The sequence below is a fragment of the Aquarana catesbeiana genome, linkage group LG05 (genome assembly GCF_042186555.1).
Source record: "Aquarana catesbeiana isolate 2022-GZ linkage group LG05, ASM4218655v1, whole genome shotgun sequence".
NCBI classification, from domain to species: domain Eukaryota; kingdom Metazoa; phylum Chordata; class Amphibia; order Anura; family Ranidae; genus Aquarana; species Aquarana catesbeiana.
Genome location: NC_133328.1, coordinates 388,611,510 through 388,630,455, shown reverse-complemented (window position 1 = coordinate 388,630,455; position 18,946 = coordinate 388,611,510). Strand labels below are relative to the sequence as shown.

General features: G+C 45.6%; 1 protein-coding gene across 5 annotated transcripts in view; it reads left to right on the top strand.

The window, feature by feature from the left end:
• MAK (male germ cell associated kinase) overlaps positions 1–18,946 on the top strand; it is a 131,642-nt gene that overhangs the window by 57,322 nt on the left and 55,374 nt on the right. For all 5 annotated transcript variants that reach the window (XM_073631050.1, XM_073631046.1, XM_073631049.1 and 2 more), the window contains exons 7-8: positions 17,207–17,378; positions 17,503–17,670. In XM_073631050.1, coding sequence (XP_073487151.1) covers positions 17,207–17,378; positions 17,503–17,670 — 340 coding nt within the window. The remainder of the gene's footprint in view (positions 1–17,206; positions 17,379–17,502; positions 17,671–18,946) is intronic.

Here is an 18,946-nt window from a genome sequence, read left to right as displayed (position 1 = left end):
ACGGTCGGATTTTCCGATGGAAAATGTCCGATCGGAGCGTGTTGTCGGAAATTCCGACCGTGTGTGGGCTCCATCGGACATTTTCCATCGGATTTTCCGACACACAAAGTTGGAGAGCAGGAGATAAAATTTTCCGACAACAAAATCCGATTGCGTCAATTCCGACCGTGTGTGGCCTGTTCCGACGCACAAAGTGCCACGCATGCTCAGAAGAAATTCCGACACGGAACAACTCGGTCTGGTAAACTTAGCGTTCACAATGGATACAGCACTTTCGTCACGCTGCAATGTTAAAAATGGTTTAATACAGCGTACTCTCTTCTTCTTTATAATGTGACAAGAATGAAGTAGTTTTGCTGCTCATATTCACACACACTTCTCACAAACTTATTTCGTTACTATTTATCGGGATTCCCTCAATATATTTTGATTTCTCACATCTGACAACATTATTTTGGTGTATTTTTTATTTTTTTTTGGCTTTAATGTAGATTTTTTTTTTTTGTGTTTGTATTTTTTTGAAGGGTGTTTTTTTTTTTTTTTTTGATTTTTATTTGTACTCCCGAAAATGTTTGTGTGTGTTTTTTGTGTCAAGTTACCACAACACCATTGATATGTTGTTCTATTTAATCTGTAGGAGATTTTTTGGTGTTGTTGTCCCTTGTTAATTTCACATTTTATGTTAGAAATGTACCTGAATCGTCACCAACAAACTGTACATTTTGGATTAAAACACACAGGAGAGTATAATGTCCAAAAAAAAACATCTATTAAGGGCTCACAACTAAACAAAGAGGGAGGCAACGCTGGAGAAACTGCAGAAATTGGCGAAGCCTTGGACCCCCAGGGCAGACATCAATAATTTTCAAGCAAAATTGTTGGCCTGAGGAGTCCTTATCTAAGGGAGGGCAGTCTGGTCCAGAAGTCCCAGAGATCCTGAAAGCAGCAGATGACATCTGTGTCCCCAGGCTGTGGTCATACGAGAGACTGCAGCTTCTGTCAGACCAGACTGAACCCAGAGTCATCACTCTCTGGTCTTCCTTCCACACTTCCTTCCACGCTGTGGCTGTGGTGGTGGAGTTTTGGCAGCAGGAGGAGGAGGATGGTCCAACTCAATCACGTCGGTCTTGGGTGTTAGTTCCCCACTCACCCCCTTACTTAGGACTTTATAAAGCAGGTCCTCACATAGTTTGCGTTGACCCTCCTGCATGCCCTGCAGTTTGGTGGCAGCTATGCAGGCAAAGGCCTCTTCAGGAGTGCGGAAGGCTCGGAGGGACGCAGAAGCCTCCTGAATGAGCCTGAGCGCAGAATCCTGCACGGGAGTCGTCTTCCTCGCCCTTTTGTATGGAAGGCGGAGGGGAGGAACCTGCGATTCAGTCAGGCTGCGACTGGTCCCAGGCTTCTCTTGGCTGACACTGAGCCCCGCCTCCTCCTGGCTGCCACTAATCCCCGCCTCCTCCTGACTGCCACATTCCACAACCTCCTCCTGGCTGAGGTCTTCCTGTGTATGAAAAAGGGACATAGTTTTAGTTTTTTATTCATCAATCACACACAATTTTCACCTTCTGACTGTTGCAAATTGAATGTTAACAAATATAACAGACTAGCATTCTGAGCCCAGCATTTTTGTTTCTTTTAACAATTTTGGGTGCCCACTACTGTCTATTAATATGTAAAACACTTTTTATCAATCACCAATTAGTGATCAATAATAACATTTATAGTAAACATCATTTATTTATTGACCAGAAATCTGTAGAAGAATGCTATACTTGACTCAAGCTGGGCTCCTCCACTTCTTCCTGGCTGGAAGGCCCAGGTTGGACATCGGAAGCCTCAGCTGGGGTGGAAGGAAGAGTGGAAGGAAGAGTAGAGAGGGATTCCCTGACTTCAGTGTGGTCTGACAGAAACCGCAGTCTCTCATAGTACCACAGCCTGGGGACATAAACGTCATCTGCTGCAGCTCCGGATCTCTGGGAATCTGTGACCTTCTTGCGCTCCCTAAGATAAGTGCTCCTCGGGCCACCAATTTTGGTTTTTAAATAAGGGATGGTTGCTGTGGGGACCACCGGCTTCACCAACTCCAGCAGTTTCTCCAGCGCTGTCTGCCTCTTTTGTTTATTGTTGTAATGAGGATGTCTCACTTGCCACAGACAGGGCAGCTCCCTGTACTTGTCTATGAACAGGGGGAGGAAATTGTGGTCGTTGAACCCATCCATTTTCTCTGCAAGACACAACACAAGACAAACCCTAAGGTCAGGCCAAACTCCCCTAATCTTGTTAAAATATAGGCTTCCATTTCGAAGCAGTATAGGCGCAAGTTTAGATCTTACCTTCGTTATCACGATCGGCGCCTCCGATGCTCCTTCCTCCGCTCACAGATCGTACGTAAGACGCACGCGTGCTACGCTTTATACACACTGCGCATGCGTGTAACTCCGCCCGCCCCTGACGTTCTTTCTAGTCTATTCCCCGCCCCTTTTCGTTCTGCGCAGTGGAGGAAGAGCACATGGCGGATACACAGCAGGATCGTGATAATTGTAGCAACGAGCAGGAGGAGGAAAGCCCGGATCCTGAAACGTCCCAATCCAGAAGGAGATTTAAGGCCGCAAATATGTCCTTTGGGGAGATGTTGGAGATGGTGGACATCCAGAAGAGTGCCGACTATGATGGAAAGTATGGACCTTACCCCAACCTCAATGTCAGAAAGGCCAAGATCATTGCGAAAGTAGTCAAGAGTCTGCACCGGAAATTCGGGGAACGACGATCGAAAGATCAGCTCAGGAAGCGGTGGTCGGACCTCAAATTCAGAGAACATGAGCAGTACAGAAAGATCCGGAGAGTGCTTGAAAAAAGTAAGTAGTTGTGCTGTGTTCCTATTCTTTTGATGTTTATTACGTTCGTGCTGCTCCATGTGCTTTTAGAAACTGTTGTACAGTTTAAAATGGCAACTTTCATGTTCATGGGCACATTATTCGTTCGTATCAAACATTTTTCTTTCGGACTATAAAATACCATTGTTTAGGCCATATGCATTTGGCCACATTTTTTAGGGCCTACTTGTATGAAACGAATTTGGTTGTGTAGATGGCTTTCTTACTAGAATGAAATGCAAAGTAGATTCTGTGTAAGGAGAGGACACTCAGCAGCTGTTTTCACATCTGGACACTGGAGCACTAGTGTGGGACACAAGAACACCATTTTTATTAGGGGGCCACACAGGTGCTCCAGTGTATACTATAGGGGTTGGGCTACATCTGTGAAGCTTGTACCAAACAGGTAAAGTATTGAAGTTTGACAAAGGACACTGAAAATGCTACATTTTGGAACTCTGCTAAAATTGCCAATTGTACCCCACTTCCAAGCAATGTTTACTATTTCTAGTTCTGCCATCAAATATCTGTGTGCTAAGTATACCTTTTTTTTTGTTACATAGGGGAGAAAAGACTCGGAGGACACCCCTCATCCGAGGAGACCAGAGCCCACCCCCCTCTGGAAAAAGGGGAAATCCCCCCAACACAAGCTGAGCAGGAGGAAGAAGACGTGGTGGAACTAGTCACCACAACAGGTGAGTGTCTGCAACCACAGGCTCAGGTAAGAGATGGATGGCGGCATATTTTTGAGACCTAATTTTTTTTGGAGTTCCTCTCTTTTTAGGTGATCGTGATGTTGTGGATCCAGATCCTTTCACATCCGAAGGTGCCCAGATCCTGATCGGGGAGATCATGGGGTGTAATTTACAATTGGAAAACCTCAAGAAAAATATCAATGATGTTATTAAAAAAAAAAAACATCATTGATGTTTTGGGGCGAGTTTAAAGCCCCTCCAAAACCCTTTGTTTTTTGGTGTGATACAATGTGCAAAAGGTTTTTGTGATTTTTCACAAAGCCAAAATTTGGAGGATGCACACAGTGTGTCAACATGTGCTATCTGCCATCACGGGAGATCAATGGACGCGTTTTGGGGGTGCAACGCCTTCCTCAATAATAAAGTAGCGGTGAGGAAGGGGTTTCTCATCCCAAACACGTCCCTTGATCCCCCGTGATGGCAGGTTGCACATGTTGAAATTCGTAAATTGGTGTGCATGTTCCAAATTTGGCTTTTCCTGGGGTGACTTCACCCTATCTGAACGCAATATCAAACACAGTTCATAAATACTCATGTCTGATATTGCCTTCAAATTCTAGCAAATGTGAACTTTGTAAGTTCAAGATTTGTGTCTTTCTTGTTGGTTTTACACATGCCTGTTTTATCTTAAATGGACATTTCTATTTTTGATAATGCTACCCCAAAAATTGTTATACAACAAACATGTCGGTTTGTTTGAAAAACCTTTGGTAAATGCACATGTGATTGTGCAGGTATAAAAAAGTTTGATAATCAAGAATGTGTGGATTATTGTCTCAACGCTACAACACTTTTGGGGTGATGTCATTGCTGTTTTCAGAGAAAATGGGGGTTATTTCCTAAGGGCAAATCCTCTTGGCACTACAAGTGCAGTTTCAGTGCAGTTGCAAGTGCACTTGTAGTGAAAAGTGTCTTTGCTTTTATTCAATAACACCCAACAGTGCTTTGTATAAGGTTACACAATCACGCCATTTTCAGGACTCCCCACATTTCTGTCAGGGTCAGTTAAAACAAACACAAGCAGTAAATGTCCACAAAGAATTTCTTTTGTTTGCTTTTTTATTATAAAAAGGCTTCACATATTTGCTGGCATATTGATGGCCCCCCTACCCGCAAAGAACTCCAGGTATCGTAACCGGACATCACGGGCACTCAGGGAGGGCAGGCCAGGACGTCCGCTTTCAAGCGCCGTCAGTGTTGTTTCAGGTATCACTCCGGCCTCAGGCCCAACAGAGCCAGCATAGTTGGCCGAATGTTTCCTTAAAAAGTTATGGAGAATACAGCATGCCATGATGATATGATTAAGTTTATACTCCGCCATATGGATAGGTGTCAGAAATAGACGGAACCGGCTGGCCAGGATTCCAAATGTGTTCTCCACCACTCTTCGGGCTCTGGCCAGCCGGTAATTAAAAACCCTCTGTTCCGGGGTGAGGGTCCTCATAGGGAATGGCCGCATAAGATGGTCCCCCAGCGCAAACGCTTCATCAGCAACGAACACAAATGGGAGTCCTTCCACATTGTCCTCTGGAGCTGGCAAGTCCAAGCTGCCATTCTGGAGACGCCTGTAGAACTCCGTCTGGGCGATGACTCCACCATCGGACATCTGGCCATTCTTCCCCACGTCCACATACAAGAAGTCGTAATTAGCCGACACCACCGCCAACATCACTATACTATTGAACCCCTTATAGTTGAAATAGTACGACCCCGAGTTGGGTGGTGGGACGATGTGGACGTGTTTTCCATCAATTGCCCCTCCATAGTTAGGAAAGTCCCACCGCTGAGCAAAGTGGGAGGCCACAGTCTGCCATTCCTGTGGCGTGGAAGGAAACTGTAGAGGAAAAAAAAGAAATTACTATTTTTGCACATAAACATGGCAAGCAGATTAGACACAAACATTCTTGGCCAACCTCCAGATAGCATTTAGTAAGGGGAATTTAACAACGCCAAAGTATAAGGTACACCTATCATATTCCCCCTCCCCCCCCCTCATGGGCCATTTCTAACATTATGGGGTGTGTGGAAATCTTGGACAGGTAACCCTCTTCACTTCATTGAGAGAAGAATGCCTAAATACAGGGTATTACTTGGAACAGACCCTCCTTAGTTACACTATTGGCAGCCCACTGGACAGGTAAGAAGTGTCCGAATACAAAGATAGAATTACACACTGTACACATTTGAGGACATTTGGACATTCTGCTATTACCTGTCAAGATAATAATAGGATACAAAAACTTTTAACAGTACCATTTGAAAGTATTCAGGCAGGCCCTTGCACTACATGCTTTGGGGAATTCATCCATAAATCAGAGCACAAAAGAGATGGGTATAAAGTGTATGGGTTTGGCAAAGTCAGCAGATAGATGATTGAGGATAGAGAATTGGGATCAGCTGACTTAGCAGTTGGGGGAGGGAGGGTTACTAAAAATGATTTGGGGACACCACAAAAAATAAGCCTCTGCCACTCTTCCAGAATTTAAAGCTAAAATAACATTTCGAAACATTTTAGCGGGTGTTTGGGGTAAAGCACTACTATGGAGCTGATAAAATACATTGTTAAGTGACTACATGAGGTGAATATAGGGCCAGGAGAGACCATGCTGGGGAGGTTAGTGAAGGACAATCTGTATGAAGGACCTAAAAAATTAATTACATAAAAATCCAGCATGCATGAGGACAAAGGGGACATTCACAGCATATTACAATCATGGTAATTAGGGAATGAGGAAAGAAATACAATATATTAGCACACATTAAATACAATGAAATGTGATATTAAAGGATAAAAATCTTACCTTCATATACTCCTGCAGGACCTGGATGATGGCAGAACAGGTCTCTGGGATGATGATACCCAGAGCCTGGGGGGAGATGCCTGTCGAGAACTTCAAGTCCTGCAGACTTCTCCCTGTCGCCAAATACCGCAGGGTAGCGACCAACCTCTGCTCCGCAGTGATGGCTTGCCTCATGCAGGTATCCTGCCTGCTGATATAGGGGGTCAGCGAAGCCAATAAACGGTGAAATACGGGGTCCGTCATCCTGAGAAAGTTCCTGAAATCATCAGGATTATTCTCACGGATCTCACGGAGCAAAGGCATATGAGAGAACTGGTCACGCTGAAGCAACCAATTCTTGGTCCATGAACTCCTCCCCACCCTGTTCATGGACTGGACTTGTGTCAAGGTCAGGACCCCAACACCAAGCCCCCGCACAGCACGAACTCTGAGGAGTACGCATACGCAACATGGCTAGAAAACGGTCGGCTGCTCAGAACGAAGTAACAGAACGCACTGAAGAACAGCAAGGCCTGTGAAGAGCGACCTGAAAAACAGTAACTAACGAACAAGAATACAATGACTAAAAGTCACGCGGAACTTGCTTGCACGCACTGAAGAGCAGATACAAACCCACAAGCACAAAGTGAATGGCAGAAAACGATCTGAAAACCACGAGTCTGAAAAAGCGTGAATCGTCTCTCACCAAACTTTTACTAACACGAGATTAGCAAAAGGAGCCCAAAGGGTGACGCGCTTGGTTCTGAACTGGCCTTTTCTAGTCTCGTCGTACGTGCTTGACGTCACCGCGTTCTTGGCGATCGGAAATTTCGACAACTTTGTGCGACCGTGTGTACGCAAAACAAGTTTGAGCCAACATCCGTCGGAAAAAATCCTAGGATTTTGTTGTCGGAATGTCCGATCAATGTCTGACCGTGTGTACGGGGCATTAGAGGTTGAATCTGGTAAATATCATCAGACTCAGAGGTAAAAAATTTTTATTCAAAAAAAAAAAAAAAAAAAAAGTTAAGGACTGTTTTGCAAATTTTCAAACAGAACTGTAATATATTATATGCTGGCCAAACAAAAACAATGTCTTCCTTCCAAAAAAATGTCATTTTAACCACTTCAATACCAGGCACTTAGACACCTTCCCGCCCAGCCCAATTTTCACCTTTCAGCGCTGTTGCAATTTGAATGACAATTGCGCGGTCATGCTACGCTGTACCCAAACAAATTTTTTATCATTTTGTTCCCACAAATAGAGCTTTCTTTTGGTGGTATTTGATCACCTCTGCGGTTTTTATTTTTTGCGCAACAAATAAAAAAAGACCGAAAATTTCGAAAAAAAAACAAGTTTTTCTTTGCTTCTGTTAAATTTTTTTGTAAAAAAGTACGCTTTCTCCTTCAGTAATGGGCACTGATACGGCGGCACTGATGGGCACTGATACGGCGGCACTGATGGGCACCGATGAGGTGGCACCAATGAGGTGGCACTGATGAGGTGGCACTAACGGGCACTGATGATGGGCACTGATAGGCGGCACTGATGGGCACTGATAGGTGGCACTGATGGGCACTGATAGGTGGCACTGGTATGCGGCACTGATGGGCACTCATAGGTGGCACCGATGGGCACACATAGGCGGCACTGATGGGCACTCGTAGGTGGCATTGATTGGTATATATGGGTGGCACTGATGGGTACTTATGTGTGGCACTGATGGGCACTGATGGGCACAGATGGGCACTGACAGGTGGCACCGATGGGCAATGACAGGTGGCACAGATGGGCAATGACAGGTGGCACAGATGGGCAATGACAGGTGGCACTGCTAAAGCATTGCTGGGCAGATCTGGGCATATCATTGACATAATAGTGCCAATCAGTGCCCATTTGTGGGCACTGATTGGCACAGATTGGGCACATGTGGATGGCCATGGGGTACATACCTGGCCATCCACGTTGCCCCTTCCTTGGTGGTCCTAGTGGCATCCCTGGTAGTCCAGTGGGGTGATCTGAGGGGGGGCTGCGCTGATAAATAATCAGCGCAGACCCCCCCCTGCCAGGAGAGCCGCCGATCGGCTCTCCTCTACTTGCGTCTGTCAGACGCGAGTGAGGAAGAGCCGATCAACGGCTCTTCCTATTGACAGCGTGATCAGCCGTGATTGGACACGGCTGATCACGTGGTAAAGAGCCTCCGCCGGAGGCTTTTTACCAAGATCAGTGTAGCGGTGTGTCAGACTGACACACCGCTCCACCGATCGCCGCGATGCGCGCCCCCGGGGGCGCGCTGCGGCATGTTATCCTGCTGGACGTCATATGACGTCCAGTCAGGATAACAGAACCACTTCCCGGACGTCAATCCGCCTTAGGGCTGGCGGGAAGTGGTTAAGAACGTTCGTTCAATTTTCTAATTATTAGTGGGGTCAAATCAATGTTTGTTTTCAACCACAGTGATGGGAAAATTTAGAAATAATAGAAAACTTCTTGGTCAAAGGAATTTCCTGGTGCCTCCATGGCAGCATACCTGTGATAGAGCTCCGCCTCGACTCCTCCCTCAGGACTAGTGAATAGCATAAATGAAAGGCATAGTCCCTCATCCCAACATTCTCCTTTTTCTCCTTATACCTCTTGTGCTGGTGAAGAGTAGCAGTACGTACATACCTCTGCCTTTAGCAGCTTCCGCCGGGTTTAGCCTTTCCTGTGCGCAGTCCCTGTTCTTGGGCCGCTTACAGCGCTAATAAGACTGGGAACCCCTTCTGTGGATCTTTTGGGGTCATCTTGCAGAGTTTCCTCACAGGAATGCAATCTGCCATCACATATCATGATGAATACAGCGGAGTCGCTCTTGTTTCCCAGGCTGGTGGTTTTATTTTTTTATTTTTCTCTCTTCGCTCCCCTTCCTTTCTTTAGCCGTCATATTAGGAAAAAGAACAGTGCCGGTTGGCGTCCTCACCACCGCATTGACACATGCGTGGTTCGGGGTAGTACTCAATAGCCAATAGGACTCTGGCCGGTGAGGGATCTGTGTAGAACCCTCGGTGCCGATAGCTACTGCACATGCGCTGTTGCCTGGCCGCCCGGTGGCCATCTTTGTTACTGGAAAAAGTGCCAGTTTTGCCCTTTCTCCAATTTTCAATGTCAGAGGTGAGCTTAGGATTAGCCCACCCACCTTTTTTACATATAAAAGGTCAGATTGTTAGGGACATAACTGACAGAGTCTGCTCAGCTGTACCCTGCTAAGGTTCTCTCTGACACTGCTCTGTGGTAGGTTTTTTCTTTAGAAACTAAAAAACACAACACAAAAAAAAAAAAAAGTGCGCTTCCTAAATCTAACATGGATTCCTTGCATCGTAGCCCTGCCCACTCCAAAAGCACCAGAAATCCTCAAGACACCGTGATGACGACAGCCCAGACTGCAGGTCCCATTCTTCACATCATAGATCCCCTTCTTCACGCCATAGGTCAGAAAGGTCAAGATCCAGAAGACGAGATCGGTCTCCCTCTCCTAGAACTTATGCAAGCAAGAAGTGCTGGATGTGTGGGGCTACGCCACTACCGGACAAGCTGGTCTGTAAAGCCTGCTTTAGGGACTATGCATCCAACCGCGAGCTTTAGAGTCAGCAGGTTGTGGATCTGCTTAAGCGGACAATGAAGGACTCCTTCTCTAAGCTAGCAGCTTTGGTCCCCGCTCAGTCAGTCCCACAGACATCCCAGGTACAGGAGACAGAACCTAATGTTCCTGGCCCTCCGGCAGTCAGTACCCCTCTGCCTCTGCCAGGCCGGCCGACTAGAAATTCACCACCTGTAGACCCCTCAGGAGACTCTTCAGAGGAGTCACAGCCTTCTGGGTTCAGTTATTCCTTGGTCCAACCTTTCATCCAAGCAGTCAAGACTGCAATCGCCTGGGAGGATGCAGAGGAACCACCTCAGAAATCTAAGAGTTACTTCCCATTCCACAAGAGGAAGCAGATTCTCTTCCCTCTGATGGGCGAGATTAGTGAAGTCATTCAGAATGAGTGGTCAAAGACTGATAAAAAACTTTCATTGGGCCGGTTTAATAAGCTGTTGTACGCCTCGCGAAGAATATCACTCTTCCAATGGAGGACTCCGCTTCTTTCAAAGATCCACTAGATAGGCGGATCGATCTAGATCTTAAGAGGAGCTACTTAGCCGCAGGAGCAGCTAGTAAGCCAGCCATCGCCCTCACTTCTGTGCCAAACGCCATAAGGGTTTGGACAGACAATATCGAGATGGCCTTACGCCAGGATGTCACCAAAGAGGATATAATTAAGGTCTTGGAAGAGCTTAGATTATCGGCAGACTTCGTCGGGGAAGCGGCCATTAACACGATTAGGTGCTCAGCAAGATCTATGCTGCACTCAGTAATGGCGAAGAGAACCTTGTGGCTGAAACTCTGGAAGGCTGACCCGGCTTCCAAACAGTACTGGTGCAAGATCCCATTTGATGGGAAAGCACTATTCTGAGACAAGTTAGATAAAGCTATCTCCAGGGTGACAGGAGGGAAATCCGCCATGCTTCCCCAAGACAGAAGGATGCGAAGACCCAGAGGCGGTTCTTCTAGGTTCCGCCAGTCGAACCCAAGGGATTTCAGACAGTCAAGACACTTTAGAGATAACAGAAGGCCTTGGAAGGGCACTCAGGGAACCTTTTTTGAACAGGAAGAATAAGGCCCTTACGGCTCCACAGGAGCAGAAGCAGTCTTTTTGACGCCAGATTAGCCCAGACACCCCCGGTAGGAGCCAGGCTAAGGTCCTTTGTTCCAGTCTGGGCCGCCCATTGCCAGGACCCCTGGGTTCTGTCAACAATCCAGTGGGGACACTTTTGGAATTTTTCTCATCCTCCACCTCTCATATCTTTCAAAAGAACAGAGATTCCATCTTCTTCGTTGAAGGCTCAAGCTCTAAAACATTTCATAACATCACTCCAGCTTCAGGGGGTGGCTGTGCCAGTTCCCTTGGAGCGCTTTGCAGGGTTCTATTCCACCCTATTTCTGATACCAAGAGGACAGGTGGGTGGAGGCCTGTGATAGATCTGAAGAGGCTCATCAAAATGGAATCCCTGCAAACAATTATTCAAGCAGTCCAGCCAACGGATTGGATGATCTCAGTCGATCTGCAGGATGCATACCTACACGTTCCAATTCTACCTGCATTTCAAAATACCTAAGATTTGCAGTGGGGCAGACCCACCTACAGTTTCAAGCCCTGCCTTTCGGTCTGTGCACCTCTCCCAGGGTATTCACCAAGATATTAATATCCGCTCTGGCCCCCTTGCAGGAGAAGGGCTTGAGGATATACCACTATTTAGACGACATCCTCCTGCTAGCAAGTAGTCCGGATCAGTTGGTATATCACTGGGAGATGCTTCTACAGTCCCTAAGAGAACTAGGGTGGCTGATAAACTCTGACAAGAGTCAACTAGCACCGACTCAGCAGATGATCTATCTGGGTGCAATGTTCGACACTCAGGAGGGGACAGTATCATTACCTCCTCCGAAGGCGAAAATCATCATCCAGAGAATGTTCAAGGTCATCCGGAGCCCGTATCTGACGGCTTCACAATGCCTGAGCCTCATTGGCACAATGTCCTCCTGCATACCCCTGATTCCTTGGGCTCATTGGCACTTGAGCTATCTCCAGATGGGTTTCTTGGCGCACTGGAAGAAACGACTCTCTCAGAGGATCCTGCTGACGGGAGTAATGCACAGGAGTTTTCACTGGTGGAAAGTTCCAGAGAACCTCTCCAAGCCTCGTCACCAGGGCTTCCTCTCCTGGATCACGATCACGTCCGACGCAAGCGGGCAAGGCTGGGGAGCCCATTGCGGGGAAACCAGGATACAGGGAAGATGGTCATGTTCCACCCAGGGAGTGGTATCCAACATCTTGGAGATGAGGGCAGCATTCTTGGCACTGACTTCATTGGCGTCTCAAATCAGAGGCCAGAGAATACTCCTACGCCTGGACAACAGGGCAGCTGTCGCATATCTGCAGAAGCAGGGAGGCACCCACAGCTGATCACTCCTCAGAGAGGTAGAGCCGATTATGCTCTGGGCAGAGAAGAACCTCCTGGACCTCAGAGCGATGTATCTTCCAGGCAAGTTGAACACTTAAGCAGTCTCACTGTCAAGGAACTTCCTGGACAACGAGTGGGCCCTTCATCCCCATGTCTACCATCAGATTGCCAGCCTGTGGGATCCCTCTCAGGTAGACCTGTTTGCCACGCCGGAGAATGCCAAACTGGCCAGATTCTTCTCTCGCCTGCCGCATACCCAAGCCGAAGCAGTGGATGCCCTGTAATGCCCTTGGAGGATCACCACGGTGTATGCCTTTCCTCCCCAGCCATTAATATTCAAGTTCCTCCTGAGGCTCCTCAGAGAGTCAGTCCAGGTGGTGGCAGTACTTCCATATTGGCCGAAGAGACCTTGGTTTCCTCTAGCCATGCGCCTCAGTGTGAGCTCTCTAATCAGGATCCCTCCTTTTCCTCAACTTCTGTCACAGGGCAGTCAGTCTCATCCAAACCCTCAGAAGTTGGATCTTCGAATTTGGAAGTTGAAAGGCGAAGGTTCGAGTCTTTAGGGTGTTCCCCAGGGGTCATATCAACCCTTCTAAAAGCCAGAAAGCCTACAACCAATGTTATATATTCAAGAATCTGGGACAAGTTCTTGTCATTTGCTGCCGGGAATGGCTTTGATCCAATCCTTCTCTCTACGTCCAATATTTTGGGTTTTCTTCAGACAGGTCTTGATCTGGGGCTTGGTCTAAGCTCCCTCAAAGTGCAGGTAGCACCAATTTCTGCAGCAACAAATAGGAGATGGGCAGAGGATCCTTTGGTGGTCACTTTCCTCAGGGGAGTATTAAAGATTCACCCACCTGTCAAACGATCATTTCCTAAGTGGGATTTGTCCCTAGTCTTCGAAGTTCTATCTGATCATCCCTTTGCTCCAGTGGAACAACTAGCAATATGGAACCTAACACTGAAAACCGCTTTCCTGCTAGCCATTACATCTGGCAGAAGAATTTCGGAAATTCACTCTTTAGGGATAGGCGATAACCATATCTCCTTCCCAGACAGTGGAACTTCGTCCCCTTCGAGGGTTCACACCTAAGGTCACTACTCAAAGCCACCTGTTGGAACCCTGGGCACTACCAGTTTTTACAGACGCAGATTCAGAGTCTTGCCACGAGCTGGACATCTCCAGAGTGCTCAGAGCTTACCTAGAAGCCACCGGACCCTTCAGAAACTCTGAGAGACTTTTCATTATACCGTTCGGTAAATACAGAGGCAAATAACCTTCCATCAGAACTCTGGCATCTTGGGTTGTAAAGCTAATCCAGAAGGCCTACAGGGTGAAGAATATGGAGCCTCCATCCCGAGTGAATTCTACAAGGGCAGACTCAGCTTCTTGGGCAGCAAGGGCTATTGTTTCGTTGAAGACGGTTTGCAGGGCCACCACCAGGTATTCTCGCCATACTTTTCTCAGACACTACCATATTGATCCAGGAGCTCTCACAACTGTTCAGAAGGAGGGCAGTGCAGGCTGCAATGTCCTTTTCTGATTAAATACTTATTAAGTATTATCCCACCCGTGTCAGATAGTTATTTATCACAGGTATGCTGCCATGGAGGCACCAGGAAAATAGAAAATTGTATCATACTTACCGTAATTTTCCTTTCCTGGTGCCTATCCATGGCAGCATACGCTTCCACCCTCGGTATTCTATATTACAGAGAATGTAGGGGGAGGGACTATGCCTTTAATTTATGCTATTCACTAGTCCTGAGGGAGGAGTCGAGGCGGAGCTCTATCACAGGTATGCTGCCATGGATAGGCACCAAGAAAGGAAAATTACGGTGAGTATGATACAATTTTCCATTTTTCAGACAGTGAATGTGGTTTTCGTTAAGAAATTAAATTCATGTTAAAACAGAATGTTAAAAGCAAGTGAAAATTTCAAATGACATTCTTTCATTCAGCTTATGTACAAAGATTTTTCGTATGAATATTCCCGTCTGAAAATTGATGCAAAAACGCACTACATACTTTTCTGCAACTTCTCCATTGAAGTATATTGAACCAAAAAAAGCACCATTTTGCTTTGAAAAAAGTTCTTGACCCTTTCCAAATACACAGCAACTGAAAAAAACAGATGTGAACTGTCCCATAGGAAACCATGTTAAGTGAACTGTAGTGCGTTTCTGCAAAAAGAAAAAAAAAACCCATAGGTGTGTCCCAGGCCAAAGACATTTAGTAGCAGCAGCATGCTTTTTTTGTATCATCTGTCATAATGGGGGTTAAAAAAAACTAAACTTGGCCCTTTATAGTACAAAAAGAGCAAATAATCGCTACAATAAGGGGTTAATTTATACTGTGGAACATGAAGGGTGGAAGGGAGATATAAATCTTTTATATTAAAGTAGTACTAAAAGCTGAGACTTTTTTTTTTCTCATGGATATGATCATTTTATATTTAATGCACAATACTGGTAAAAGTTTACTTTAAATGTAATTATAATCCCTTCTATCGCCTCCAGTCTATCAGCCTCCACCTTCTCTGGGTTCAGATGCTGACCTTCCATGCACACAGTCTTTAAAGTCTTGTTTTGTTTTTTAGTTAAAAACAACAAACCTGTTATACTTACCTGCTCTGCGTAATGGTTTTGCACATAGTAGTCCTGATTCTCCTCTTCTAGGGTCCCCGGACGCTGCTTCTGCCTTTAGAACCACTTACTTCCTGCCCAGGACTACATGTCCCATGAGACATTGCTCCTCACACATTCACATTCACAAGTTCTCAGTCACTTACTGACATGTATGGATGGTGTACTGAGCTGTATGTGTGCTGCACTGTAATACCTGATATGTAACAAATAGTGCATTCTGTATGCAGGCCAACTAATCGGCTGGCCGATTAATCGATTATAAAAATAGTAATTGATTAATTTCATAGTTGATTAATCGATTAGTTCTTTCAGTCCTAAAGTGAACCTATAACTTTGCCTAGAATAAGCAAAGTACAAGCTAACTTTAAAGGGTATGCAATCCCAAAACTGCATACTTCATTTTTACAAGAACAGGTTCAGTCACCTGTCACCTGGAATCATCTTGGTGATACCTTTGAGGAAATCCCTGCCCTAAGATATCCATCATCTGCTGTATTAGGATGTCAGTACCATCACTTTTTGCTCTTACTCCATATATTCCTATAGAGCAGGGGTCTCCAAACTTTCTTAACAAAGGGCCAGTTTAGTTTTTCAGATGTTTGGGGGGGGGGGGCTGGTCTGTCTGTGTGAGTGGAAAATAAATAGTGCCCCATCATTGGTATTAGTGGGAGGAATAGTGCCCCATCAATGGTATCAGAGGGAGGAATAGTGCCCCATCATTGGTATAAGTGGGAGGAATGTTGCCCCATCATTGGTGTCAGTGGGAGGAATTGTGCCCCATCATTGGTGTCAGTGGGAGGAATGGTGCCTCATCATTGATGTCAGTGGGGGAATAGTGCCTCATCATTGATGTCAGTGGGGGAATAGTGCCTCATCATTGATGTCAGTGGGAGGAATAATGCCCCATCATAGGTGTCAGTGGGAGGAATAGTGCCCCATCATTGGTGTTAGTGGGAGGAATGGTGCCTCATCATTGATGTCAGAGGGGGGAATGGTGCCTCATCACTGATGTCAGTGGGAGGAATAATGCCTCATCATTGGTGTCAGTTGGAGGAATGGTGCCTCATCATTGATGTCAGTTGGAGGAATGGTGCCTCATCATTGGTGTCAGTGGGAGGAATGGTGCCTCATCATTGATGTCAGTGGGAGGAATGGTGCCCCATCATTGGTGTCGGTGGGAGGAATAGTGCCTCATCATTGGTGTCAGTGGGAGGAATGGTCCCTCATCATTGGTGTCAGTGGGAGGAATGGTCCCTCATCATTGATGTCAGTGGGAGGAATGGTGCCCCATCATTGGTGTCGGTGGAAGGAATATTGCCCCATCTTTGGTTCCAGTGGGAGGAATTGTGCCCCCTTCTTGGTGTCACTGGGAGTAAAGCCCCAAGGGCTGGATATAGAGAGGGAAAGGGCTGCAGTTCAGAGACCACTGCTATAGAAAATCTAACATAAAGCAGAGTAATACCACTGACACACAAGTGTGACAGGGCTTAAGGCCTCATGTACACTGCTGCTGGTAAAGGACGTTTAGGAGCTGTTGGACATTTTTTTCAACTGCTCCTGAACCCTCCTCTATGTTATCTTATCAGTACATGTACACAGGTTTGTTTATAGTCATTTCTAGGCAGTTGTGTTTAGAGGCTTTTTTTGGAACCCAAAAAAATGCGTTCAGAAGCTGTGTTTAGAGGCATGCCAAACGTGGCAAGTCGCGTTTAGCAGCGTTTTGTTTACAGGCATTTTTCATTTTTGTCTATTTTGAAAAAAAAACACAAAAAAACTTTTTCTTGCAAACGTTTCTAGACAGTAACGCGGCTAAACGCAGCATGTAAACGTTTTTAGACGCCGGTTTATAGCTGTCAAGTTAAATCTTTCAAGAGAGGTTGGACAAGTCCCGTGTACATGAAGCCTTAGGATCTCATGTGATAATCTCTCCTACAATATCCTTTAATTTGGGAACCTGAGTAATCCATTTTGGGTGGAATTTAACCCTGTTATCTTACATGTCTAAACAAATGTACCTGCCAATGTGCAGTATTAGCTGTGGATTTCTATACAGGAATATGTCAAGTATATAGACAATTGTCCAACTATAGATATGTTGTTCCTATGCAGGTACAGAGCTCCCGAAGTGTTGCTGAGATCTTTAACTTATAGCTCTCCCATAGACATATGGGCAGTTGGGAGCATTATGGCTGAATTGTATACCCTCAGACCCCTCTTCCCTGGAACAAGCGAGGTTGATGAGATCTTTAAAATCTGCCAGGTTCTGGGTACACCAAAAAAAGTAAGTTGTGTTTCCCCCACTTGATCAGTCAAATGATTAGTGTGATAGATTAGCTGTCAAACATGTCAAGAATTTCATGTATCTACTATTTTAAGCAAACACAACCATTACATTTACTTTGCAGAGTGACTGGTCTGAAGGATATCAGCTTGCATCAGCTATGAATTTCCGCTTTCCACAGTGTGTCCCTATAAACCTGAAAACTCTGATACCCAATGCCAGTGAAGAGGCATTAACACTAATGAGAGACATGCTGCACTGGGACCCCAAAAAGCGCCCCACAGCCAGTCAGGTATTTGATATGTTCACCCTTTATTTTATAAAGAATCAGGAATTTGCCATAAAATAATTTTAAAGTGAACCTGTCATAGCGTAAACAAGGCAGGGAGAGAACCATTGGAGAGGAAGCTGACGTAGTGGGAGGGAGAAGCTGCTTTGAGATATCGGAAATGCAAGGGATTTGAGGTCTGAAAGTGTTGAAATTCCCTAGTGAACTTAAAAACTCTGAATCCTTTCTGCAAACAAATACCATGCCAGTAAGTGTGTGTTTTATTGTATTAAATTATACATTTACAGTGCCTTGAAAAAGTATTCATACCCTTCAAATTTTCCACATTTTGTCATGTTACAGCCAAAAATGTAAATGTATTTTATTGAGATTTTATGTGATAGACCAACACAAAGTGGCACATAATTGTGAAGTGGAAGGAAAATGATAAATTGTTTTCAAAATTTTCAAAATATCTGAGTGTGGTGTGCATTTGTATTCAGCCCCCCCGAGTCAATACTTTGTAGAACCACCTTTTGCTGCAATTACAGCTGCAGGTTTTTTTGGATATGTGTCTACCAGCTTTTCACATCTAGAGAGTGAAATTTTTGCCCATTCTTCTTTGCAAAATAGCTCAAGCTCTGTCACATTGAATAGAGAGCGTTTGTGAACAGCAATTTAAAACATGTTGGCACAGATTCTTATTTGGATTTAGGTCAGGACTTTGGCTGGGCCAATCCTAACACATAAATATGCTTTGATCTAAATGATTCCATTGTAGCTCTGGCTGTATGTTTAGGGTCGTTGTCCTGCTGAAAGGTGAGCCTCCGCCCAAGTCTTTCGCAGACATGATACTGCCACCACCATGTTTCACGGTGGGGATGGTGTGTTCAGGGTGATGTGCAATGTTACATTTCCACCACACACAGCGTTTTGCTTTTAGGCCAAAAAACCTTCTTCTACATGTTTACTCCTCACAAACTGCAAGTGGGACTTCTTATGGCTTTCTTTCAACACTGGCTTTCTTCTTGCCACTCTACCATAAAGGCCAGATTTGTGGACTTCACAACTAATAGTCGTCCTGTGGACAGATTCTCCCACCTGAGCTGTGGATCTCTACAGCTCCTCCAAAGTTACCATGGGCCTCTTGGCTGCTTCTCTGATTAATGCTCTCCTTGCCTGGCCTGTCAGTTTAGGGGGACAGCCACGTCTTGGTAGGTTTGCAGTTGTGCCATACGCTTCCCATTTTTGGATGATGGATTTGACAGTGCTCCGTGAGATGTTCAAAACTTGGGATATT